This window comes from Prinia subflava, chromosome 4 (genome assembly GCF_021018805.1).
Source record: "Prinia subflava isolate CZ2003 ecotype Zambia chromosome 4, Cam_Psub_1.2, whole genome shotgun sequence".
Classification (NCBI taxonomy): domain Eukaryota; kingdom Metazoa; phylum Chordata; class Aves; order Passeriformes; family Cisticolidae; genus Prinia; species Prinia subflava.
In genome coordinates this window covers 72,071,727-72,099,493 of record NC_086250.1, presented here as the reverse complement: position 1 = coordinate 72,099,493, position 27,767 = coordinate 72,071,727, and the positions used below count along the sequence as shown (strand labels likewise).

Here is a 27,767-nt window from a genome sequence, read left to right as displayed (position 1 = left end):
AGCTCAGGTTCCTCCTTCTCAGTCCACCCAAAAGATCTCAGAATTTACAGATTATTAACAGAACCATTAACAAAATTAACCATTACAGCCCTGATCATCATCACCTCTGCAGGCACCCAAGTGAATCAAGCTGTCACAAGAACAATCTCTGCCTCCCCAGGGGTTTTTTTCACACCCTTGTGATTTTAAGTTGTCACTGAGGACAGGTTATGAAAGGAGGAAGGGACCACGAAGGCATCCAAAAATTCTCTTACAAATTATAAAACATTCTCAACTAAAAGCCAGCTGAAAATGATCATGGATGAGAGTTCCAGGAGAAATTCTGCCCTTGGTCATCGCTGTAGTATTTGAAGAGCATAAATTATTTTCTTGCTATGATTAGCCCAGGAAGAAACTGGAGTAAGTGATACAAAAGAATTTAGTCCTGCTGTACATGATCCTGATCTTAGGATATTCCCTTGGGAATAAACCCAAGCACTGGATCATTCAGGAAAAACAAGTGAGATGATGAAATGTCTGGAGCAGGGAACGCTTCCTTGGGCACACACAGCACTTGCCATGGGCAATAAAAATCAGCAAAAGCAGCCCAAGTGCCCGGATTCACCATCTGCAAACACTCTGCAGCTCCTCAAGTGTCCAAAACACAAAGAATTGGTCACTTTAGTCCATCCAGCTTCAAATTGGAGCTGCCTGAGCTCAGCTCCCAAAGCAATGCAGGGTAAGTATTAGAGAAAGGAAATAAATTGCAGATAAATATCCGAGGTAGCTCCAATACCCAAACCCAGTGCTCAAGGTGAGGCTGTTTGCATTCCACCTGTTGTTTTATGAATATTTTTTAAGACCTCGACCTCCAGCTGACAACGCTGAGAGAATAGAAACCCTTCACAACCTCATAATAACCAGGAGCTTAAAAGCTGGAGAGATTCAGAGCAGAGATCAACACCTGCCAGGGGTTGGACAGGATATTCCAGCTCCTGGAATGTCCCAATTCCCAAGGATCCCTTTCCATACCTTGCAGCTCCCCGCTCCTGCTGTACAGCTCCCTCCTCTGCTCCCGCAGGTAGGCGCTCATGCTGATGGCGTGGGATGAGGATTCAAACCTGAAATCCAAAGGGGTTCAGTCAGTCCAGGCACTGGAAGCATCCTTCTTGTGAGCACCACTCAGCTTTTAATAATATAAAATGTAAATATATTGTTCTTTTGGAAATTGGGGACCGATCGGTTCTTATTTCTTGTATGGCTCTAAGAATCTGCAAGGATCAATCCAAACATTTTCCAACTATTTCTGCCCCATCAACAGGATTTTTGGCACTTGTAGTAAAAGGCCTCAAACTGAGCCCTGATCTGCCACCTCAGAGACTCAGGACAGCTCAATGTCCCCACAAGTGTCCCATGGCCAAGGCTCTGTGCTGGGAACACCCCATGGCCAAGGGCTGTTGCTCCAGGCAGGCATTTCCCAAAAAAATACAAAACCAACCCTGGGAGTGTCTGGATGGGCTCTGTGGACCAGGGAGAAGGGAGCTCGTGGTGGGACACAGCACCTTCAAACACCCAGTGGGCACCAGACCTGGAAAGGAAACCTCTGCCACAAGAAGATCTCGAGGTGTTGATGATTTGCTGTAACTCTCCTCATTCCCTCCCCAATCCCACAGTGCAGGAAGATGGAATCAGGGACACTGGGAGCACCAGCATCACACCAGGGACAGGGGGAAAGCATTTCACAGCTTTCCTGGGCACCAGTGTTAAGATTATTACTATTAATGAGGCCTTTCTGCTTTAATTTGGACTTGAGTGTTGGTGTTATTGCAACTGAACCAATAACGATTTATCAAAATACAGCAAACCCTTCTGATTTTAATTAAATGAGCTGTGAATTCTTGGCTCTGTGTTCCCTACGTGCTTCCTTGTGGCCTCAGTGAGACAACACCAGCAGCATTATCCCACAGGTCTGTGCAGGCACCAAACCCAGATCTCATCCTTCTTTTCCATCCAGTTTTTCTCCCTATTTTCCTCTCCTCTGCCACCTCCTCACGCTGCTCTTCCCACTTAACTCCTCTCCCCGTGTACCTCCCTTCCCAACGCTGATCCTCCCACCAAGCTTTCAAAATATTTTTGTTTTATTTATTTAGAATTCCACAGAATTACAGCCAAGTCTGGGACTGATTTATCGGGTGTTCAACTCTTGCTTCTCCAATTCACTCCTGCCTTATTCCCGATTTGCATCTTGGAAGTCTGAGCTGGCAACCTGAGCGTGCCCTGGGCTACTTTTGGGAATAGAATAAAGCCAGGTTGATGATGGCATCAATTATCCAAATTCCCAATTTACTCTTCATCTGAAGCTTTCTTTTTCAAGCCAACATTGCAACTAAGTAAGTTTTTTTAAATTATATCCATTTGAAAGGAAATAAGGATTCCAAGCTCCCAATTTCCAGAGAGCGGGACACAACGTCCCTCTATTCCTTGAAGACACAACTAGCAGAAATATTTAATATTAATTAAATTAGCTCAATATTTAATAATTAGACAAGCTGACAGCTACCCCAGGACACAGCACCAACACCTGCATCCCCCTGTGAGCTGAACACGAGGTGGAGCCCTGCCCTAAGAGGCTGGAGGAATGAAATGCAGACATTGTGGTGACAAGAGGAAAGCTCCTCGATCTGGACAGAGCTAATGGACAGGCAGGGAAAAAAGAGCCTGGCACGGGAAGCACCGAAGATGGGAGGGGAGACAAGAATAACACTCCATCAAACACGTACAGACCTCAGTGGGCTGAGAAATTCCATTTCAAGGGAGATCTCCACAGATCTGGTGACAGCTGACAGATAACCAAATGAGAGAGCCCAGTGAGTGCTGCTGTCACCGCGGGGACGGTGACAGCGCCGGCAGCGCTGAGAGCTGCTGCTCCCACGAGGTGATTTCACCTCCCTTTGAACACCTACAGCCACCTCCTCCCTGCTGACACACACCACGCAGCCTCAGCCTGCTCCAGGTGAGCCAGAACATCCTCATTCCTCAAATTCTAACCCCAGCTTCATCCTCAAACCCCAAACTTGGGTCCTGGTACACCCGGGAACGGACATGGGATGAGCAGCCCTGTTTTGCTCCAATATCCATCTGCAGGTCAGAGTAAATTCCAAGTGGAATTCTCAGGCCAAAAAGAGCCTTGGGGAGGGGTTAAAAAGAAGGGTGAGGGGTAATAATCATGGGTTGACAGGGGAAGGAGGCAACACTTAACCTTTATTAAAAGCAGAGCTCATCCTGGGAGAGCAAAGAATGTGGAAGACTTGGATTTCTAACTGGGATCTCAAGTACTATGAGAGGACATCTACTGGGAGTACCTCTGCCAAAACAGCACTTTTAGGTCCTCTCCAAAATCCTCCAGAGGCCCAAGAGAATGGCCAGCACAGGTAGGGGGTGGAAGAGAAGAAAATTCCAGCACAGCTCCCCCAAAATCCAGGTGTGAATCTCCCACCAGCGCTGCTCAGCAACTCCTCTCTCCTTATTGCTGCAGATTTGCTCTCCCAAATCCTCCCCTTGGCCAGCCAGCCTCTCTCATCCTCCTCTCTCTTACACTCTCCTCCCAACCACTTAATTCTTTGCAGCCTGACTGCTGAATTAAAGGAGTTAGTGACAGGATTAAGTGCTTAGTCTATGCAGTAATTACACAGTTATCTTAATTCCCTTTGTCCGGTGCCCTTTATCGCTCCCTCTAACAGGTCCTGAATTCACCGTGGACAAAGAGAGGCAGAATGGATCACTCCATGCTCTGCAGCAGCTCCTGTAATGGGATTCCCAGTCCTGGGATGAGCCTTGGGAAGAGCTCAGCCCTAAAGCCCGGCGCTGAATCCGTAACAGATCTTCAGCCGCGGGCGCTAAATCCCCAGCCCGGAGCTTGCACACCTCTCACACCGTGAAACTGCCATTACCAGCAGCACTCCAGGGACCAAAGGCAGCTTAGGCACAGCTCGAAAAGCCCCTGCACTTACTTGAAGAGAGGGTTTTTGGGTCTCTGGGGCTTCTTCTTGGCGAAGAAGGCGGCGAACTCGCGGCCGGAGCTGGCGTAGCTGAGCTGGGCCGAGGGCTCCGAGGCCGCGCGCGTGTTCTTCATGTCCAGGTACTCGGTCAGCAGCATCTGAAGGGAGAGAGAGCTCAGCAGCTGGGCTAAAACACCAAACTGTGGCCCTGGGATGTCTGGGATTTGGGGGTTCTGTGTGAGAAATCCACAAAAACTCACAAAAATTGGAATTGATGGAAACGCGGCTTTATTTAAATTAAAAAATGGTATCCCGAGGAGTGGCTCAAATTTGGTAAAAACTTACTTTATATTCCTTTTTATGGTTTGGGTTGGGAAGGATCTTCAAGATCATCCAGTCCCACCCTCTGCCATGCCCAGCAGACCTGGTTGCCCCCAGCCCTGTCCTGGGATGGGGTTTTTGACCAACTCAATCTGCTCCAAACCCTGACGGTCACAAAAGGAACCTGCAAAAAGTCCCCAGAAGTGATTCCATCCATGGCAGCCATGGGGAGAGCTTTGTACACTGATTATAAATATAATTAGTGCTCTTAAATACAAAGGTTTGCAAGAGTGAGCAGTGCAGTTAAAAATACCTTGGGTTTATAAATGCATTTATGTGCTTAAATACTTCCAAGATATTTATATGGAGAAATAGCAAACATCCATGTGTGTGCTGGGGGGTCACATGGGATGAAAAATACCCTGGAAAGCTGCAAAAATTGTCCTTTAATCACTCCCAACCCAAACATGCTTCTTTCATCATCGAAAAGGTGAATTCCCACAGCTCCAGTGGAGTTCAGGATTGATTTTCCAATCCCAAATCACTCAGAGAGGGGCTGGGGGCTCCCTTTGTGACATGAGAGTCCCTCCTGTGAAACCCTTGCAGCCCAATATTTGAAATTATTTCAGGTGGAGAAGTAAAGCCAGACTCCAAGTGACTCCATTTTAATTTCCTTCTGTCTGAAGATGAAACAAAACCCTCAGAAATGAACTTTGGTCAGTGTATTTCAGAAGTCTGTTTATTTTCAGGAATTTTTTCTGAGGGTGTTGGGAATGTGTTCCATGTGAATAATTAGCTGGTGAAAGCCCATCAAAGAGAGTTGGGAGGTAATGAAAAGAATTCATCACTCCTGTGCTGCCTAAGTTGAAACAAATTACACAGGAACAAATATCCAGGCAAATGGAATCGTGCCCCTAATTAGAAACAATTTGGGATGGTTTGGAAAAAAAAAATAATAACACAAACACACAGAAAATCTGATTCCTAAACCATCTCAATTAAAACTTTACCTGAGCACAGGCTTTGAAAATTCGTGTTTATTGGTAAAAATAATCACTGTGCTAATTTTTGACACTAATTTACCAAACCCGTTTGTATTCACCTATTTGCATTTCATCTTCTCCACTTAAATTAACAACCTGAAAATCGCCACAAAAATCTAATTAAACCCTCAAACTTAATCAAGTTGAAAAAAAAAAAAAAAGAAAAACATTAAGCAATTTGTTCTTCCATTATGGATGAAACCTATTTATGATGGATTCCACGATTCTGGTGTCACTTCATATCCAGGAGCAGGGAATATCAAGTGTGAAATCCAGGATTACAATAAGCCAAAAGAGGTTTGAGAAGGGAGCAGAATGAATTATCCCTGTGGGTAACAGGTGAAACAGAGAACCAGGAGATGAGTTTGTCCTAAGATATTCAGAAAAACGCCAAAAACTGGGAAAAACGAGAGAAAAATGTTAATTTATTGTTAATTGACTCAATGAAATGATTTCCTAGATAGGCAGGGGAGGATGGTTGGATACAAGGCTCTGAAAAAGTCACAAGCTGTAAAAGCTGATTTGGATAATTATCCACAAAATTCATCAGATTCCAGAATTGTTTGGATTGGGAGGGACCTCAAAGCTCATCCACTGCCCCAGGCTGCTCCAAGCCCTGTCCAACCTGGCCTTGGACATTCCAGGGATGTGGATACCTCAGAGAAGATGGAAACAAGGAGACAGGAATTGGGAGTTCATTTTTCAGCTAAAAAATTCAAATGTAGCAGAAACTGGGCCAGGCAGATCAAAGCTCTTTCTGCTCCAGTGCCCTGAATTCAACAGTTCCACAAATTCTTCAGGATGGAGGAATTAACTGGGAATGTGGCTGAGCAGTGACAGGACACAGCCAAAGGGACAGGAGTGATCTCCAGAGAGAGAATTCGGGGAACCTCAGAGCCCCTGCCAGGGCCTGGAGGGGCTCCAGGAGAGCTGCAGAGGGACTGGGGACAAGGGACAGAGGGACAGGACACAGGGAATGGCTCCCACTGCCAGAGGGCAGGGCTGGATGGGATCTTGGGCAGGAATTCCTGCCTGGAATGGAACTGCCAGAGCAGCTGTGGCTGCCCCTGCATCCCTGCAATGTCCAAGGCCAGGCTGGACACTGGGGCTGGAGCAGCCTGGGACAGTGGGAAGTGTCCCTGCCATGGCAGAAAAGTGGAATAAGAGAAACTTTGAGGTCCCTTCCCACCCAAAATCATCCCATGACTCAACACAGCACATCTGCCTCGAAACTGCAGCAGAAAAAGGAAATCCCTTTGGATTTTTCTGCAATATTAACACATGGATATCACCAGGCTGACAATCCTGGCAGCGCTCTGCCTCCAAATCCAGCCTCGAGTCTCCCTTTCTCCCTGCCCTCAGAGACCCCTGGGGCTCCCCCAGTGTCTCTGGCTCCGTTTATTCCCTGGGTCTGGACAGCCCCAGGGTTCCCCTTGCTCTGCTCTCATCGTCCTTGTGGAGGATTTTAATAAATCTCTTATTTCAGTGTTAGAAGTTGTGCACTGGCCCTGTCCTTATTAAAAAGCACAGCAAGACAGAACCTGGAAATCCACTGTAAAGGCGAGAAAACCCAGATATTAAAAATATTCACTTAAAAGCCATGAGAAACCAGGCTCTTCCTGCCTTTGTCAGCGAGAGGAGCTCTCCTGAAGCAGCCAAGTCAGGGATTTCCCGATTTGGTCCCACCACACCTGATTAGGAGCTGCTGAGGCATCAATCAAAACCCTCGTTAGACACGAACCACGTGGCTGCACTGCAAGATTTATGAGGGACTGTAAAGTTTGCAGCATCCCATTCATCTGGAACAAGGACCTGGACTTTGTGCTCCGTGGCTGAATCCTGCCACCCCTGGGCTGTGTTTACATCCCTCAAACAAATAAAGCTGTCCATAAATGCAGGAGAACAAAGCACCCTGCATCCGACTGCTCCTTGGGAATGAGAATGAATGAAAAAAGTGATTTTTATGGATTTGGAGACGTTATTAAATTCTCCAATTGCAGAAGGCCAGGGTAGCGTGTGCGGCCTGGTTGAGCTGGTGACGCTCTGCTCTGTCCTGAACTGGCACGAGGACAAATTTCCTCCTGGGACACTCCACATCCTCATTTTCCTTCCTTGCCTGAGCCCCAGGAATGTCCAAAGATGTGAGGATTGAGTTAAAACAAGAAATTAAGACACAAGAATCCACTCAGACGTGAGGTAGAAATGCGAGTTTAGTTTTAAATAAATACAGGATTTTTAAGCGCCTTAAAGAAATCAGAGCCCTTGTCAGTAAGAAAAATACCTAATACCTAGTTTATAGTTCAGTAACATTGCCTTTTGGATAGTTAGTTAAATTCTAGTCATAACAAAAATAATGTAGCCTTGCTGAAAATTCCTAGATAGAACAGATAGAACTATATGCATAGATTTGTGTAAGAATTTATGATGATTAATATGCATCAATTTGAGCTTAGGACAGTCCAACGCTATTGCAAGAAATTCACGTTTAAGCCCGATTGGCCAAAAATAGAATAAAATGCACTGAGAATGTTAGAACGGGCACGCTTAGGGAACACGGAATATGGTTGGAATGGGTTGTGTAACCAAAAAAAGTTTATTCCATTTGCCATCTATTGAAATTGGTTGGGGAGGTTTTTTCTTTATCTCTTGTATGACCCATTCCTCGTAACTCCAGGGGGAGGGTGGATGTCTTCTGATAATGGGCCAGCTGATAAGACCTCGTGGGGCAGAGTTTCTTATCTCTTTCATCGACTGTCCACCCTCTGGGGGATATCTTCTGTTAATGGGCCATTAAGGCTCACCAGTGACATCACACATTTCATCATCCCATTGGGAGAGGCTCCACCCAGTGGGGAGGAGCCAACCATTCCCTATCCAGATAAAAATGGGGACCCAGGAACGGCAGGTATCCGGTTTTCCACTGGATTCCCTGAGGAAAACTGGACCCGTCTCGCCATCATTGGACCCTTTTTTGTACAGGATCATCTCTACTCCAGCAGAACCACATCTGTCACTCCAGGAGGATTTATCTGGACTGCTTTCAACACCCTGAACAGGGTGTGAGGTCATATCTCTGACTCTGTCAGGGTTTTTTAGGACTTTTGTTTGCTTGCTTGTTTTTTTGTACTACTACATTTGTATTTTTAATATTCCTAGTAAAGAACTGTTATTCCATGAAAGCCTGAAAGGCTTTTGCCTGAAAGCCCCTAATTGCAAAATTACAATAATCTTCTTGTCCTCAGTGAAGATATGCTGAAATCTCAGCACCCCAGCACAAGCTGGGCAGGTTTTTGTGCCTCATCATGCCCCAGATTGACCTGAACAAAGTAGGGGCAGTAAAACACCCCTGGCCAGGGTGACAGATAAATTAATTTGGTTTTTTGTACCTTTTGTGAGGTTTTAGATAGGAGGGTTGAGCTCTGAATAAATTCAGTTGTATGAATTAAAAACTTTAATTGATATTTCACACCCTCATAATCCAGTGAATTCAGATGGAAGCTGCAGTGTGGATGCTCTGCTCCATCACCAAACCAGTTTCAAATCCACACCATAAACTCGGATTTTCATCATCCTTCCTATTCTTGGCGGGGGGAGAGGTCCAGAAAATCCAAGAAAAACCAACACACCATGGATTTTTCAAGGGTGAATGAGAAGCCCAGGTAATTACTGGCCTCTCCACCTCATATTGATCAGGGACAATATCACAGAACAGATGATAGAAGATTCTATTAAAAAAGAATTAAGGGGGAATAATAGAATTCATGTCCAGCAACAGGGATTTCCAGAAGATGGAAAAGTCATGGTTAAAGTATTCTTATGATGGTGACAAATTTAGCTTTAAATAAACAGAAAGAGATAAAGATTTATGTCCACCAAGGATGTGACAAAAGCCAAAACACCAAAAGTCAACAAAAACATCCAGGCAGGTGCAGGACAATGTTCAGCTAAAAATAAGAAAGTCACTGACACTGGATTTTACAAGCTCACAAAAATCTTAATTCCTCTTTTTGTCCTCTGATTCAAAGAGAAATTGGAGATTATTCCATCCTCTTTTTCTTTTGTTGGATGGAAAACTTGTAATTTTCAGTCTAAACTCAATCCATCTTCATTTTTAGAACAACAGTAATTAGAAGCTGAATCAATGAAAGCACAGGAAAAGTTTTTTTCCCAGAGAAGCTGTGGCTGCCCCTGAATCCCTGGAAATATCCAAGGCCAGGCTGGATGGGGCTTGGAGCAACCTGGGATGGTGGAAGGTGTTGAGGTTGGAATTGGATGATCTTTGAGGTCCTTTCCAACCCAAACCATTCCATGATTCTTTAAACGAGCTTTAAATGTTAATTAAATTTAAATTCTTTAAATGTTGCTTCTAACTCTTTCTGGATTGAACGGACTTGAAGTTTTTCTGACTCACATTCCTATGGAGAGTTACCAAGGAAGGTTTATAAATGATGATTTTGGGGGGAAAAATGGGAAGTAATACAGTGAATAATACAGACAGAAAATCATGTCTCCTGTTAGTGCTTTTTATTCCTATTTTCAATAATATAATCAATGTACAGTAAGGATTTCAATGTCAGCAGAGGAAAATTTCTACTTCTACAGAAAGTAAAGGAAGTCTTGATCTACAAGATTATTGTGTAAGGTTGACTCTGGAAAATTTGGGGATATTAAAGGTGATGGGTTTAATCAGTTTACTGAAATGGCTGTAAAAAGCAGAGCTTCGATCTCACATCTGGAATGGCAAATCAAACCCTGGTGTCACAAACCAAGAAATCAGAGGAAAGAGATGGAAGGTGCACAGGAGCAGCTTGGAAATGATGAAAAGTCAGGAAAACAGGAATTCCAGCAACACACGAGGCCAGCACGAGCTCGCTGAGAGAAGAGCAGGCTCAGGGGTGGCTGGAGCAGCCAGGAAATGCCTCCCCGGATGGATTTTTGTCAGAAATCCAGAGGCTGGACAGGCTGTGATGAAGGGTTTGGCACAAACCTCCAGAGCATCATTAACCAGGGAGATCACAGGTTCCAGTTTGCTGTCACTGACTCCTCTTTCCCCCCGTCAGGAGTGGATGCCTTCCTAAAGCACAGGCCCTCTGTCAAATGGGAATGAATTCCACAAAATCCCATGGATTGTTCTACTCAGGGATCAGGGGAGGAGATCACAAGAGCTCTGTGTCCTTTGGGGATGTGAACAAAGCTGCTGCACCACTCACAGAACAATTCTGGCTTGGAAGGGACCTTAAAAATCATCTCATTCCATGCCCAGGGACACCTTCCACTGTCCCAGGCTGCTCCAGCCTGGCCTTGGACACTTCCAGGGATCCAGGGGCAGCCACAGCTTCTCTGGGAATTCCATTCTTGGCCTCCTAGCCAGGAATTCCTTCCCAAAATCCCATCTAACCCTGCCTTCCTTCAGCTTAAAGCCACCCAGTGCCAACTCTGAGGTTCCTGCACGAAGGAACCATCCCCTCTGGAACTCAGCACCTTTAGAGACCATTTGCAGTTGATAAAAGAAATAAAACCAGCAGCTGGTCAGGTTTGTGTTTGGGGAATGCCTTTGTGCCAGTGAGAACTTCTCAGCCAGGCCTGTCTTTGGCACCCACTGGGAATGAAACTCCAGCTGAAGGCTCTGAGGGAACCTCAATATGCAAATGGCCCAAAACTTATAAAAGTGTGAGACCGTGTGACCAGCTGTCCATTTTGTGACCATTCTGGGACCATTCTGGGACCATTCTGGGTCTATTTTGTGACCATTTTGTGCCCATTCTGGGTCTATTTTGTGACCATTTTGGGTCTATTTTGTGACCATTTTGTGCCCACCTTGGGTGTAGCCCTGGCCATGCTCTTATCCTGTCCAAGGTGTATCCTAAAGGCCTTTTAATAAATCCCTACTTTATTCTCCAGCTCTGTCCAGTCTCTGTTCCAGCTCAGCCTTCCCAAGGCATCAGTCTAAGAGGGAAAACCTCACTGAAATGACCCCCAGGGTATCTGAGGATGTCTCTGGCATTTTGGTGTCCACAGACAGCAGGATTTATTTTCAGTTTAATGCTCTGGTACCCTGGACAGGGACAGGAACACCGTGGGCTCCTCTGAGAAAGCTTTGAGATTCCAGCTGGACCAAGCAGGAGGGATCAGCAGCTGGGCCTGCACAGCAGAAGAGGGATTTCCTAATGGGATTTTAGAGAGGAAAGCTGGTTAAGAACACAACAGCAGATTCCGATTATCCAACACCCCGGGGTTCAGGGGATCATCAAACGCTCAGGGAAGGCACAACGCTGCTGAGAGATGCTGATACCCAACCACAGGCGATTCCAGGGGCGAGGAAAGCACCTGCAAATGAATCCTGACAGGAAAAAAAGCTGGGAATTCCAGCTGGAGGCACTGCTGTGCACTTATTGTAACCACTGGAAAGAGGCATCATTCCTGAGGATTGGACTGGGGATGGAACCAGGTATCTTTCAGATCCTCTCCTGCCCAAAATACTCTGTAATTCTAAGCCCTGGAGAAAGCAGAACTGTTCACAAAGTGCCAGAACCAGGCAAGAAAAGCTCGGTGAGGCAGCAGTCTGTAGCTAATTACCCAGTAATTTGCTATATCAAAAGTCTTGATAATTAAAATGCTGCAGGAATTGTGGCATTTCAATAAACAAAGAGGAACAGTTAATTGAATTCTAAGAGCTCTGGGCTTCCTGTGTCAGTTTGATCACACGGAGAACATGGGCTGAGCACACACCTGGCAAACACACCAAAGGGGGAAGTCTGAAAAAACAAAATCTAAATTTTTAGGGGCTGTGAACACCTGTAATGCTGCTCAACCTGCTTTATCTAATCTTCTCGTTGCTCCTCCAATTTAACTGAAACATAATAATAAAACCCCTTCCAGAATTAATTCTTTAAAGGCACCTCCCAATTCCATTCCTGTACAAGAAGAATTCTTTTTTTATTATTTTTGGGAAAGAGTAAAAAATCCCTCCCGAACTCAGCAGATAATGCTATCAGTGCTGCCCTTATTATCAATGCTAATTGTAAATTACTGCAGACCTGGGAAATTTCATCTCCCTCCAGGGAGGGAGGAAGGGAAGGAACAAACTTCAAAATTACTTAAAAAGCAAAACTTTCACCCCAACTGCCACAGCAGCTCCCACAACTGGCAAGAAAGGGACCCTGGCTAAGTAACAATTCTGAGGATTTAAATGGAGGTGTTTCTCTGGGCTTTTGAGTGGATATTTTTAATATCTGGGTTTTCTCGCCTTTAAAGTGGATTTCCAGGTTCTGTCTTGCTGTGGTTTTTAATAAGGACAGGGCCAGAGCACAACTCCTAACACTGAAATAAGAGATTTATTAAAATCCTCCACAAGGATGATGAGAGCAGAGCAAGGGGAACCCTGTGGCTGTCCAGACCCAGGGAATAAACGGAGCCAGAGACACTGGGGGAGCCCCAGGGGTCTCTGAGGGCAGGGAGAAAGGGAGACGTGAGGCTGGATTTGGAGGCAGAGCGCTGCCAGGATTGTCAGCCTGGTGATATCCATGTGTTAATACTGCAGAAAAATCCAAAGGGATTTCCTTTTTCTGCTGCAGTTTTGAGGCAGATGTGCTGTGTTGAGTCATGGGATGGTTTTGGGTGGGAAGGGACCTTAAAGTTCCTCCCATTCCACTTTTCTCCCACTATCCCAGGCTGCTCCAGCCCCAGTGTCCAGCCTGGTCTCTATAAATGGGAACAAGATCTGAGCTGTCATTTTTTCCCCCCATTCTTTCCCAGCAGTTCTGCTGGTTTATTTATATGTTTTAATAAAAGAGAAACAAACACTGGTGACAAATTTATTTAAGCTCCCGATAGTCAATTTGACTAACTGGGTCATAAAACAAATGGACAGCGTTTATTTTTCTCCAGGCACCTCAGCTGTTCTGCAAACTCAGATTCCAGAGGCAGAAACGATCCAAGTAACAAGGACACTTCCTCATTTTGGTATCAGGCTCTTGGCATCCAAACAAAACACAAAACTAATAAAGAAAAAGAAATCCTATTGGAATTTCTGACAAGTGAACCCAGTCAGCTGCAGGGTGGTAGCTCGTACTTGCTGTGACTGATGACCAAATAAAAACATCTTTGTGTGTGTGTGTTTTTACATATTATGTCTGCACATACCTTCACACACAAGGAGAGGAGATTTAGATGGATGTTAGGAAGAAATTCCTGGCTGGGAGGTTGGGAAGGGGCTGGGATGGAATTCCCAGAGCAGCTGTGGCTGCCCCTGGATCCCTGGAGTGTCCAAGGCCAGGTTGGACACAGGGGCTTGGAGCAGCCTGGAATGGTGGAAGATGTCCCTGCCCATGGCAGGGGTGGAATGAGATGATTTTTAAAGTCCTTTCCAACCCAAACCATTCCATGATTTTACAGCTCTAATCCATGTATCTCTCTAGCACGTGGCCCTTCTGATACCAGTGATAAACTGGTGAAATCAATCTGGCTCAGTTACGAGCCAAACACACCCTAAAATGCACCAAAACAATGAATTGATCAGAAAGGTGCATTTACCACCTGCCTCAAAGATGGCACAAAATGAAGCATTTCTCTGAAGGATTAAATCCCCCTCTCAGTTTGACTGGACTTCTTTTTGTTCATGCAGCTCACAGAAAGGTCAGGGAGGAGTGGAAGAGTTGAACAGGTAATTGAGTGCAGATTTCTGCCCTGCAATTATCATTCAGCCAAGCTCCAGTGGCTCTGCACAATTTGGAGGTGGGGAACAATACAGCCAGAAGTTTAAACTCATAACTGATGTAAAGCTAAACATTTTTAAATCACAAAGCAAGGGGCTTCCTCCATTCACATCCACCTTTCAGGGAAGAATTCTAATGCACAGCAGAACCAGGGCTGTGCTGAACCCACCTGAGCTGAGCTTCTGCAGCTCAAACTGATGCAGAAAATCCAGCAAAGAGAGGACAAAAATTTAAAAAAAAAAGGCAGCATGTTGCTTAAATACCAACCATGTTCAGAGCTGGGTAATACAGCACACTTTGTGTATTCCATGCCTTTAACTAATTGCTGAAGACACCCTGCTCCAGCGTGGATGGTAACAGTGGTGTGCCCTCAGTCTTCATGAAATGCCAGCTCTTAATAACAGACTCCACAAGGGCTTTAATTGCATTTAGGAGCAGCTTCTGAACTTTCCAAGTTGTTAATCAGATTTCTATGTAAATGGAACGACGAGTAAAGGTTAAGTACAGGTTTCTGAAATTTCAGCAGCCGAAGACGTATTGCCCTTAACAGGAAAGAGAAACTACCAACCTTGACAGGAACTAAACATCTTAATTAAATACTCACAAGTACAGTACTTATTTCGCCGTGAATTCTATTTTCAAATGTCAAACTTAATCAGGCACTTGACAAAAACGTGTGATATCCCTGCAGCACACAGGGAACAAAAATACCTGGGGCTGTTTCCCCCAGGAAACACCTGCACATCTCCCAGCCCTCCCCAGCTCCGAGCTGCTCATCCCAAACACCAGGAATTCGAGTTTTACGGCTCTGAAAGTGCAGGATTCCAGGGGAGAAATAGGATCTGCCATTTTTCAGCGTGTCAGCTCTCCCTGCTCGCTCCATTTATCCCTGGAACAAGCCTCACGCTGCCAAACAAACGTAAGGGTCCTCATAAATCTGACTCGCTGAGATTTATGCCCCTCCAGGGCACAGCCCATCAATTAGCACCAGTCAGGAGTACACAAACTTCTCCAGCAGGAGGGAATTTAGTGTGTCTGCAGCGTGCCTTGGTGCCAGACACTCGTGAGAGCAGCCACAGCGCTGCTTGCTGCTCCTCAGCTCCAGCCCTGAGCCACCCACGGTGCTCCAGGGAGGAGTTCCAGCCCTGGCTTCCCTCCCTCGTGCTGATAATTTAACTGGATTTGCACATTTATAACTCCCAGACCTGCTAGAACCGATATAAAAACTGAGTATCGTGCTCAGAAGAGTCCAAGCCCTGTTTTAACCCTGAGTTAAAATTTATTCTCATCAGTCAGACTCCAGTCTCTGATTTCAACTCTCTGCAGGGATTTTGTGTGGATTTTTGTTATCAGTGTGTGCATCCTGCCCTTCCCTACAGGGCTGCCCAGCAGCCACACACAGCTGTGGGATCCACCATAGGATGCTTTATGCCAAAATATTGTAAAATAAGTATTTGGTTCAAATCTTAATCTGAGGGAAGAGTGGCTGCACCTGGGATTAGCTCAGGGATTTGAGGAGCATTTGGAATAGCAAATGGTGAGAAAAGAGTGTAAAGAGGGAGAAAATAGCAAGAAAGGAATGGTGTAAGGACAATGAAAGTTAATTAAATGAGTAAGAGGACTACAGAGCCACCAGTTGCTTCGTCTTCCTCCAGATCAATTAAAAACGTCATCAGAGTGATTTGAAAAAAGGAGGATGAGCAGGGAAGCTTCCTCCCCAGGAAACTTCCACCCACCTCTTCGTAATCTGCTGCTGTAGCAGGAGACATCACCCAAAAAGTGATTTACAAACCGGTGGGAAGGAGGAAAAGTGGAGTAAAAAAGGAAATCTGCTATAGTTAAACTCAGGGTTGTTGCCTCATTATCTATAAAAGGCTTTTCAGCAGATGTCACAGGCAGGGCTGTGATGCTGCATTTAAAAATCCTTCACTCTGGAAATTCCTGTTTCATCCCCTGCATGTCTGCATTGACTTTCAGATCTCACCCTTTTCAGATTTCAGGCCCTGGCACCCACCCACCCCCTTCAACAAGCACCAAACGCTTTCCTGACCCCTTTTAAACCCACACTGGCATTTTCTAATTGACCAAACCCTCCAAGATCCAACCACGTCTGAACTTCCAAGCGTGGCCCGGAGGCAAAGCGCCCAGAAGAGAGACACGGCCCCCAAAATTAGTGGCGTGAAGAGTTCCTACAAAAGCACAGTGAAATTCCAGGGCAGGGATGGAGGTTTCAGTACCAACAAGCCCAGTGCCACCAAGAGGCTGATGAAAGGCCACGTTCCCCTTTGACACCAACCCAGCAGCCACCATTTCAAGCCCAGCTTTAAGGCCACTGGCGTCTTTGAAATGAGAGCAGAGCTGCAGAACCTCTTTGTCAAACCCACAATACCCGTGGCTTTATATTCACCCCCTTCCCAAACGGGTGGAAGTTGCAGCGGTGCTGGCAGCACTTTGGTTTTGAAGGTTGAAAATCAGATTTTAACAAGGGAAGTGCCCCTGAGCTCGTTGCAGAAATATCTGTTTCTGTGAGGCTTCGGGGTCTTTGACTTTTTTCCAGGTACTGTGATGCCAGAGGGGGGAGCTCACAGCATAGACAAGATTCCCATTTTCAGGCTTGAGGAAAAAAAAACCAAAAAAAAAAGCAATAAAAATTTCCAGCTGTTTCCAGCTGCTGTGCACGAGGCGTTGCAGCTTTTAAAGCATCCATCAGGATTGCTCCCTTCTGCCTTTTATGCTGCTCTCTAAAGGTGCAGCACCAAAATGCCACTGTTAAGCAGATTATAATGTTTGTGAACATGTTCCATTCCAGCAGATCCCTGAATGCCTTTCTGCATCAGGGAGCCTTTTCCTCCCTCTTTCATCAGCTTATCAAATGAAGCTCAACAGTACCAGCTCCGTCTAATGATACCAGGGGCCTTGTAATGGGATTAGGAAAAACACCATCATTAGCTCCTTGAAGGAATGTGACCTTCAAGACACTCCTGACTCCTTTAAAGGGATGGAGCAGGAACAATGAAATTAATTCCAACACAGGGACGAGGAATGGGCAGGGAGAAGCAAGAGGCTTTCAATTCCCAGGTAAAGATTATCTTTCCTCCTCTATTGATGGCAGGTAAGAAAGTAAATTGATTATCAGAATGAAACTGGAACTGAGGGGGAAAAGGAAGAGCTGGGGATGCTCACCTGGAGAGGAGAAGGATCCAGGGAGAGCTTCCAGCACATTCCAGGGCCTGCAGGGGCTCCAGGAGAGCTGCAGAGGGACTGGGGACAAGGGACAGAGGGACAGGACACAGGGAATGGCTCCCTCTGCCAGAGGGCAGGGCTGGGTGGGATCTTGGGAAGGAATTCCTGCCTCCACAGGTTTCCCAGAGATGCTGTGGCTGCCACAGCTGAGCTCCAGCTGGAAATCCCTGAATCCTCCACTTAATTTCCACAGCACTCCCCAGGCCTGAGAACACTCTGTGCCCTGCTGGAACACAGGATTTGGCAAGTGATCCACTCATTTTAGATGGACCTGCTCCAGCCAGACCTGCCCCCATCACTTCTGTTTGCCCAGGAGAGTGGAAGTGCTGCAGGAATCACTCCGTGGCTCCAACACCCAACCCAATCACACAGATCATTATTCCCTCAGTAAAGACAGTTCTTGTGACTGCCAAAAGGAGGGGGAAATGCAGCAGCAACAGGAATCCCCTTCAAAGCTAAAAGCCTCCCACAAAACCCCCTCCAGTTTGTGTTTTTATGGGATTTAAAGAAGGTGTTGGTGCTGCTGCTCAGACAGAGCCTCTCCTGAACAGCACCCTGACATCTCCAGCCTGCCTTTTGCTGCACAACACCTCTGTCATCGTTTGAGGTGTGGATTCATCCAGAGTGCCCCCAACAGGAATCCCAGAGCTTGGCCCTTCCTGCTGAAATCCCACCTCATCCTGAGGCTACTGTCACACAGGCAATTTTTAATGATGATGTTCTTTGCTTGCACTGCAATTGCATGAGAGAGCTGGGGACTGGTGTGGTTTGAAAACCGAAGGAAAAGAGGTAAAATGTATCATGTCAGCAGCTAACCTGGCCCAGAAGGCTGGATATTGGAACTGAGGTTCCAAAATCCCTGAATATTCATCGGTGCATGGCACTGAACAACAAAGACAGAAATGGATAATTCCAAACAAAGCTGACCCTGCCTGGGACAGGAGCAGAACACAGAGAATGTCTTTAACACCTCCAGCCTTACAAAACACCAAATCCTGCCCTGGCACCGAGCCCCGGGCCCAGGTTCATGCAGAATTCCTTGGAATGTGCGTGCCACTGGCAGGGGAATGCCACAGGGTGGAGCCAGGATAAAGCAGATGGCTCAGCATCCAGCCCTGCTCTCTGCCAGTTTTCCAACCACTGAAGTGCTGCTTGCTCGGAAGAAAAGCTGCCACTACCACGGCAAATTCCATCCTTGGAGATTCAACCACTCCCCCTGCACCATCTCCCTCCTGCTCTGAAATTTCAGAGGTTAAAAGTGCATTTATTTACTCAAGATGCTGCACAGATATCACCCATCACTTCCAGCTCCCACAGTTATTAAAAAAAAAACCCTTCTTGCATCCCTTGTAACTCAAAAAATATCAAGAGGACTGTCAGTACATCAGTTTACACGTCCAGCTATGCCACGGTACATTTAACATATATAAATACAACTTTAGTAAAAAAAGCTAATTACTGCATGGCTTCTAACCATGAACAAGAATTAGAACAGACAAACCTACATTAACTTGTCTCCATTTCAGATAATTACTTGTGAGGTTTTTTCAGACATTTGTGACTCACGAGGGAGTCTGTGAATTTACTGTCTCCTGCAATCTAATAACGTTGGCAGCGAGGAGAGTCACCTATTTATTGGTGTGTGACACCAATCCCTTCCCATGGATTAAAAAAAGCTGTTAGTTAGGAGTTCTCCCTCCCCCTCCCAGCAGGAACAGCTTCCAGCAAACAGAATTATTTCCAATAAAATAAATTTCGAAAAGAAAATCAGTTTAAAAAAAACCCCCACAGCAGCAGCTCATGGAAGTTGAGAGAGGAGTGGAGGATGGAAGGAGTTCCATTACTCAGCTGGACATCAGGGCAGGGAGATTTGTCACTTTTATTTACAAGGGATAAAAGAAGAGGCTTAGAAGAGACCACACAGGGTGGAACAAAGCTCCAGGCCCAGGAATCCAAGAGATCCAGAGTGCATTTATTAATGTCACCAAGATTCAGATAAAAATGGCATCGAGAAGAGAAGGATCCAAGGAAAAAACAAAAAATCCAGGCCCACAGGTTGCAGCCAGACAAAGGAAAAGCAACAGGCACATTTTAAACACCCTGAGCACTTGAAATCCTGCAGACACACAAATCACTGTCAAGGATGAGCCAGCAGCTCCCAAGTGCTCCCTTTATTCCCTTCCATTAGTCTGCTGCAGCTCCCCCGATCCTATCAGTCAGAAATGCAGCACTAACATCCACCTTTATTTTCCTAAAGTTTAAATGCATTACAGCCCAAGTGTAAATAATTGATAAATCAAGGCGAGTAGGATGCCGGGGCAGGGCTGCAGGGAGGATAAAGCTTTTAAGAGGAGGAGGATGGGTGAACATCCGTGTAAAAACACAAAATTCCCCTCTGTGCAGGGAAACCACCCCCTCCCCTCCTCCTCCAGCTTCCCTTGATTTTAATATCGGCCCTTCAACCAAAAGCTCATTTTAATCCAATTTTAATGTCACTTGAGTTCTTACAAATAAGGAGACCACACAGGGAGCTGATGATTTTAATTCTGGCACTTAAATCACGAGTGTGAAGTTAAATGCAACACGTCCCTTCCCCCTCCCGTTAATTCCGCGTTTAATTGCCACGTTCCTCCCAATCCCAACCTGCAGGGCAGCAGAAGGGGAGGCAGAAGGGAATCTCACAGGAGAAGTTACCCAGCTCTGACAGCCCTGGGCTGCTGGGTTGGCTCTCTGGTGTTTCACCCATCCCTGGGGGTGGCAGGAAATCCCAGTGATTTCCCAGGAATCACAAAAAATTGGGAGAGACCTCAGGAGATCGCCCAGCCCATCCCCAGCACCTCCAAGGAATGCTGTCCTGTCTGAGAGATGTTTGGAGGTTTTTAAGGGGGATACACAACCACAACAAACATCCTGAAATCTCCCCCTGCTCACACACACTCTGCATTGGGACACACAGGAAAACAGGGAATGTTCCAGTCTCCCTGGCCAGGCTTAAACCCAGCACTTCCTACAGCATCACATCCTGGAAAATGCAATTACGCTCCCCTTTCCAACTCTCTGGATAGATTTGAAGCCAAAGGCCTCCTTCCAGTTTAGGTTTTCTCCTAAATCCTTGATTACAGAATGCTGGAATCGTTCAGGCTGGAAAAGATCATCAAACCCAACCATCAGCCAGCACCATCACCATGTTCAGCATTAAACCACGTCCCCAGGTTGATTTTGGACACTTCCAGGGTTGGGGACTCCACCACTGCCTTGGGCAGCTGTGCCAGGACTTTAAAATCCTTTCCAGGAAGAAATTTTCCCTGATAGCCAATCTAAACCTCCCCTGGCATAAGTTTGCCACCAATTTCAGAATATTTTCTTCAGAGAATACAAGAATCTCAGAATATTCTGAGTTGGATGGGACTACACAGTGCTAAATATATTTATATTATTTTATATATGTTATATATTTTATATATATATCTATAAAATAGCACTATAATTATCACTGGGTTTCATAATATTTTCTTCAGATTTGTCCAACTTTTCAGCTAATTTTGATTCCCTCAGACCTGACCTCGTTTCTGGTACTACAAAGAGGGAGAGGAGGGTGACAGCCCGTAATAAAATTCTCTGCAAGAGGAAACAAAACCCACAGAGAAGCATCTAAACCCCACGGATTTGATTTACCTCCTTGAACCTGACTTTGCCAGGCAGAGCAGACAAGGAGTTTCATCCACCTCACCTGTAAATCTGCCTGTAACAACTTGTGTGAAACACAGATTTTTTGGATATTTCGTGCCTGAACATCTCCCCACGTGCCTCCTGCAGTCCATTTCTATTTGTAAATTCTAAACCCACACAGAGACAGTAAAAGATGAAGAAATGGTGGAGTCACCATCCCTGGAAGTGTCCAAGGCCAGGTTGGACGGGGCTTGGAGCACCCTGAGACAGTGGGAGGTGTCCCTGCCATGGCAGGGGTGGCACTGGGTGACCTTTAAGGACCCCTCCAACCCAAATTATTCCATAATTCTGTGTCTTGGAGCAGGAAGAAGCAGGAATTGCCACTTCTCCTTCCCAGCCAATATTTTATTTATTTATTCCTCCTCATCAGTTCTCTTCCTAAGGGAATCAAACCCAACTGGTCCAGCCTCTCTTCCCAGGATGGGAATGTGCTGCAAACACCCCTTGCCCCAATCCCAATCCCTTCCTGTCCTGCAAAATCCCTCAGGGTGAGCCCAGCCAACTCCTGGCAGACACCAGAGAGGCTGCCAGAATTCCCTTTTATAAAATAATCTAAAATTTCCTTGGATATCCATCCTTTACACTGCCCACCATCTCCCAGAGTGGATCGCACTTTGCACATTATTCACAGTAGCTGCCACTGAGCCTCCTAAAAATGACACTTTTCTGCCTCTGCCTTGTTTAGAACCATGGAATCTCCACAAATAATTTTATTTCCCCCCTCATCACTCTTATGCCAACATCTCACAGATCCATCAGTGCCCTCCTGTCCCAAATAACCAACAAGATTTTGTGGCAGGCATCAAAATTTGTTGTCACCCTGCAGAGCCCTTTTTGAAGCCCTGATCAGCACCAAAGCAGAATTAACCTTTCTTCCTTCCATTATGATAATTTTCCATCAATTCTTAACTTATATCTCCTGGTCAGTTCTTTTGGCCAAATGAAAACAAAACAATAAAAAAAAAAACAAACCCAGCAAGCAACAAAATAACCCCGTTGCAAAGTCCTTTATCCATTTCAAGTGCTCTGAGTGATTAAATAAATAAATAAACCTCACAAGAGCCAATTTTTTCCACTACATAAATAATTTGCAGGCTCTTTTGTAGATGTAAATAAGACATTTCTGCTTGTTCTCCAATCCTCAGCTGGAGGCTTTAAGGAGAGGCTGCTGATTTTTCCTGGCTCCTCAGTGGCTTCAGACTCCTCCTTCCTAAAAAAAAGTCTTCTGACATCGTGCCTTGGAGCTTAAATTCATTTTTAAGTTCTTTCTAAAGCCTCCAGCTCTGCCTGGGTGTTTTTATAATCAGAAGGGAAGAGTTTCTAGGTTGTTTCCTCGTCTACACTCTCACAACTCCAGACTGGTTTCAAAGAAATCATTTCTCTTTCCCATAATGTTGATTTTTCTTTTTTTTTTTAACACAAAATCTTGGGCAATTCAACAAGCCCACGATGCCTTCTGCAGCTGTCCTGTTTTTAAGGGTCTAAAGATCCATCAGATAGATCACAAAAACCCACAAGAGTCATCCTCACTTTCCTCCTACAGCCTCCTCTCAGAAATATCTCAGCTTATCAGCTCTCCTGGGGCTTGATTTCTACATTTTAAAGTAATTTGTGCCAAATAAACACAGCTCCGACCTTGGCAGCTGCAGTGTTTGTCTGTTTGGTGCTTTTCTTTCTCTCCAAAGCAAGAGGATTCCAAGACTGGACAGGTGAGAAGCAGCAGCCAATGAGGAATTTCACTTTCTTTGCCTGTTTAGGACTTTGGAATTTGCTTTTTTGCTTCACCTCCTTTTCTGTTCATTTTATTATTTGATGCTCAACCTGCTCCTCTGGATGTTTAAGCACAGAATGTCCTGGGTGGGAAGGGAGGCACCAGCATCATCCAGTCCAAATATCCCAAAAAATATCCCAAAATCCCACCCTGTGCTTCCCCCTGTCCAAACGCTCCTGGAGCAGCCTTGGGAATGTGCCCATTTCCTGGGGAGCCTGGGCAGTGCCCAGCACCCTCTGGGGGAAGAAATTTTCCTGAAATCCAGCCTGAAGCTCCTGACACAGCTTAATTCCATTCAATAAGAGGAAAAATTCCACTCCTCGGTCCCCAGACAGAATTCCTGCCTACACCTCCAGTTCCCACAGCACAGGGGTTTTGTCTCTGGACGTGGCCCCCTCTTACTCTGAATTTTTCTCTCCCTAGACAGAGGAATTCTTTAAATAAAGGCATGTTCCTCCACCTCCTACAACAAGTCTGTCTTCCCTGCCTCGTCTGCAAACAGCTTTACAGATCCCCACTGACATTTGTCATCTCCCCACCTTTGCATAATGCACTCTGTAATTTGGCTTTCTCCACCACGAGGGAATCCATCCACCTCGTTTTTATTTAACTTCTAGGTTTATTTAGTGTCTCCTTTTCATTCAGTGGCTTCATCTTTAATTTTGATGCCATTTCCTTCCTCCTCCTCCTCCTCCTCCCTGTTGTTTGCCAGCGATTTGCTCACTGATGGGGACAGGTAGATGGCAAATATTTACTTTACCACCCAGGACAAATATTTGACATCTATCACCACCCAGCTTTCAGATGGATAAGAAAATGGTCCCTCTTGAATTATCATGACAACAAGATGCATCCACATAATACCCCTTCATCTGCCTCTGACTGAGGAGCCATCACGGATTTTAGACATTTCCATTTGTAAAGATAAAACTGGAGCAAATGTTTTCTTTGTCACTGTCCTACCACCTTTAAGATCTCATATTTAAGTTATATTTGCAGAAAGGGCCTATTATTCATTTTTGCTTTCTTCGATGAAATCAAACATAAAAAACTCCCACTTGCTCTCTCTAAAAAATAATCAGTAAAAAATCTCCTTTATTTGTGTCCTTAAGCTGTTGGGTCACTGAGCTGTCTTGGTTTTATTAGCAAGAAGGGGTCTCCTGCCTTCTCTCATTGCTTCTCTGCTAAAAGTTCCACTTGAATCCAATTCTCTAGCCCAGGTTGGGGTTTGAAACTGAGAATTTCAGAAGTGCCTCAAACACGAACCTCACGGGAGCTGAGCAACCTCGGGACCCAAAAACTCCTTTTTGGGGAAGCTCATGAGTCTGGAGAACCAGAGAAGGAAAAAACCCAACCAAAACCCCAAAACTTTCCCACTTTTCCCACATTGTTCTCCTTCTGACGGCAGGTTGAGGGTTGGACAAGACGATCTGGATGATTCCATGATTGTGTGATTTAACTGGATTTAATTTTAATTAATTTAATTGAATTGAATCAACCTTGTCTGTTCAGGTTTGGGATTTCTTATCAATCTGCTCAGCAGGTCAGGAATGCATTTCAAAGGCAGCTTTTTGATGAGGATAATGCAGGAATGCAGAACACTCCCATTTTTGGAGCAATTAGATGCCCCTGTCTTTACAAAAATGTCAATTCCTCATTTTTAGTTCAGGGTAGGGGTGGAGGCACAGGAGGAAACGCTGTTATCCCTCCCCAGATGGAAACACAACAGCTCTGACACAGGTGCCTGGCTCCAGCAGCACACCCGACCCCTCCACTTCTTGAGAAATGACATTTTTAATCCCCAACGTGACAGATTTGGTTAAGTAAATAATGAACTGTTATCCCCAGATCCCCCTGTTTGCAGGCTGACAAACAGCAGAATACAAATGACAACTTTATTTCCTTATCCTGCCGGTCCAGAAGTGCCAGAGATACTCAATAAAATGCACTTGATATTCCACAAAACACACTCTGAACCTTGGGAGAGTCAGGCTGGGCTATTTCCCAGTAAAGATATGGAAATGAGCTGCCACCACCTTCTGGAAAAGGCTGGACTTGTGGTTATTTATTGTAAAATATTTGTAATAATCACAGAATATCCTGAGTGGGAAAGGACCCAGCAGGATCATCCAGTGCAACTCCTTGCCCTGCTCATACACCTTAAAATCCCAGAAATTTTGGGGATTCTATAAAATTAAAATGATATATAAAGTATAGAATTAGATAAAATATAATATTTATTATTAAAATATTGCCTTTATCCTGGGCAGCCTGGCCAGGAGGCAGCAGAGCCCTGGGAAAGGTCCCTCCATCAGCTCATCCCATTAATTCTCCTCTGGATCAGGGCCACAACTCCCCATAGAACAAATCAAAAATCTCCCTGACAACCCTGAGAGCCCCCACGTGCAAATTCGGGCACAGGAAAACCCAGCTCAGACATCAGATAGGAACAGGTGATCTCTAAACTCTTGGCTCAATCCTACAAACAGAACATTTTCCAAGAACCTGTTCCAGTTCTGGCAGATTATGGCACGTGGATTATTCACTTCTCTCAAAATCTCACAACTTGGAAATACTGGAAATAAATCTCTCAGCACCTCAAAATGCTCCTTTTCCCTCAAGTCTCCACAAGATTGATCTGACAGTGATTAAACTGAATTTTCTGCTGTTTTTTGCTCTCAGTAAACAGTCTGGAGCACCCCAAAATGGAATATGAAATTTAATTCATAACATAAGGTTTTTTTAAACTTTAAGGAAACAGCTTTTCCTGCTGGCTGAAAACAAAGCCAACCAAAGACAGGAATGCAGCAAGTGGCCTTAATAAAATAACTCCCCAAACAAGAGCACCAAACCTCCTCAAATCAGGCCACAGGAGAGATTTTAAACAATTTTCCAGGTCTCAGGAAGCCCAAACCCTTCTTGGAGCAAATGACTTCCAATTCCTCACAACTCAGCAAAGGAAATCATCCCCAACACACAAAATCAATAGGAAGTGTTGCAGACAATAATGGGCAGCAGTGAGGAGGGAGCAGAGCAGTAAATTCAGGGAGTTTGGGGAGTGAGGAAAACACAGCAGCTCCTGAAGAGCCTCTGCCTCCATCTGACACTCCAAAATAACCCAGCCTGTTCCATCAGCCAGACCACAGGATCTGAGAGGAGATTACAGCACCTGAGGTCCAAAAGAAAACCAGATTTAAATGCAAGATGTTCTCAATCTGTGCAGAAAAGCAGCAGCATCGAGTTGTACAAATTGTATTTACAACTCACGTGAGTATTTATAGAGCACAGCCTCACCCCGCAGTGAAACACGGTGTCATGGATGGGGAAATCACTAAAATATGAATTATCCCAGAAAAAGGGATCCAAATCCAAGGATGGGATGGTTCAGGAGCTGAGGGAGAGGCCAGCAGGAGTTTGGGTGAGTGGAGCAGCCAGCACAAGGGACAGCCTCGAGAAGGCTCCAAACTTCTCAGAGTGTGCCAGCATCACCCATTCCATGATTCTATAAAAATCCAGATGCAAAATGAGGCAGACAAAGCAAAAAAAATTAATGTTTTCAACCTAAAGTCTCCTTTAAAACAAGCACAACCACCCAGGGCCACTCTGGTGACGCTCAAAAGGAACAAGTCAGCTCTGCTTAGGAAAAACTCGAATTTGGCCCCAACTTCTTTTGTCCAAAGGGATGCTCGGGCTCCCAGCAATTAATGAGCTGCTCTCAGGATTGCAAAAAGAAGCTGAGGTTCAGCAAATACATGGTGGAAATGATTTCAGATTCATTAAAGTGCTCTGGGCTCCGTTCTGCCACGCCAGCACAACGCTGAGGGCTCCCAGGCAGCCTGGCTGGCCTCTCCTGCAAACCCAAATCAGGCAGGTGCAGAAATGGCAGCAGCATCAGCATCTTCCCGAGGTGCTGGGATGATTTTCACACTGCCAGGCTATTTAGCAAGGCAAAAAAAAAAAAAAACCCCTTGCAAATACAAATCAATTACAGCCCAAAATGATCAAGTCTTCCCATTAGCACAACATCCCCAAAATACCCCAAACTGTGAAATTTCAAAGTTCAAAATTCAAATTTCAACAAACAAGCCCTGCAACCACATTTTCACCAGGCAGCTCTTTTAATATCGTGCAGAGCCTTTTTGAGCAGATAATGGCACTCAAAAACCTCCAAAAGTTTCAGTTCTCTGCTCATAAAGGTCTTTTAAATACTCTCCACACCCTCAGGAAGTTTTGCCTTTCCAATATTTCAGCAAAGACTACAGTGGAAAGATAAAGACATTTTCAGGAATTCATGGACACTGGATGACAGGGAAGGTGGGGGTGTGGAAGAGCCCTGTCTGTTCCTCAAATGGAAAAAATAATCCAAATTACTGAATTCCCCCTAAATTTAACAGTACTGCCCTGCCCTGGATGTATTTGCTCCTGTTTTCCAGCAACTCCTCCTTCAGCAGACACTGGGTTACAATTTTGAGGGGGCTGTAGCTTGGAAATGTCAAAGGGATTCACATTCCTTCCACACCACCTTTCAAAATAAAGCCAAAAGCCCTCAGGATCATGAATACAGCACAAAATTATGCATCCAAAAGAACAATCCCCTGCCAGATCACACAATAATCCCACACAGGCCATGAGGAAATATCACAGGAGGCTGTTTTTAGACCATCAATTAATCTGTGAACCCTCAGCTTGATCTTTGAGGAAATTGGTAATTTTATAGCTGAAAGGAACACGAAATGTAAAAGAGAAGGAATGTTTAACCAAACCTGGCATTTGAACTCCTGCCCTTAAAAAAGCACTCCTGGAAAATGCCAAGGCTGGCACCTCCCAGGGGCTGAGCAGCACACGAGGATCGACCCACCCAGGGTGACAACAACAACTCCTCCACAGGCAGAGCAGATTTTCCTGACCCTGGGGATAAATCCCATAAAATCTCAGACTCCTGTGCACCTGCAGAATCCCTCCTGCACCT

General features: G+C 45.3%; 1 protein-coding gene across 2 annotated transcripts in view; it reads right to left on the bottom strand.

The window, feature by feature from the left end:
• The window catches only part of EXOC4 (exocyst complex component 4), a 314,358-nt gene that overhangs the window by 222,256 nt on the left and 64,335 nt on the right, over window positions 1–27,767 (bottom strand). For both annotated transcript variants that reach the window (XM_063397129.1, XM_063397130.1), the window contains exons 8-9: window positions 3,990–4,135; window positions 1,012–1,100 (exon numbers count right to left, since the gene is read on the bottom strand). In XM_063397129.1, coding sequence (XP_063253199.1) covers window positions 1,012–1,100; window positions 3,990–4,135 — 235 coding nt within the window. The remainder of the gene's footprint in view (window positions 1–1,011; window positions 1,101–3,989; window positions 4,136–27,767) is intronic.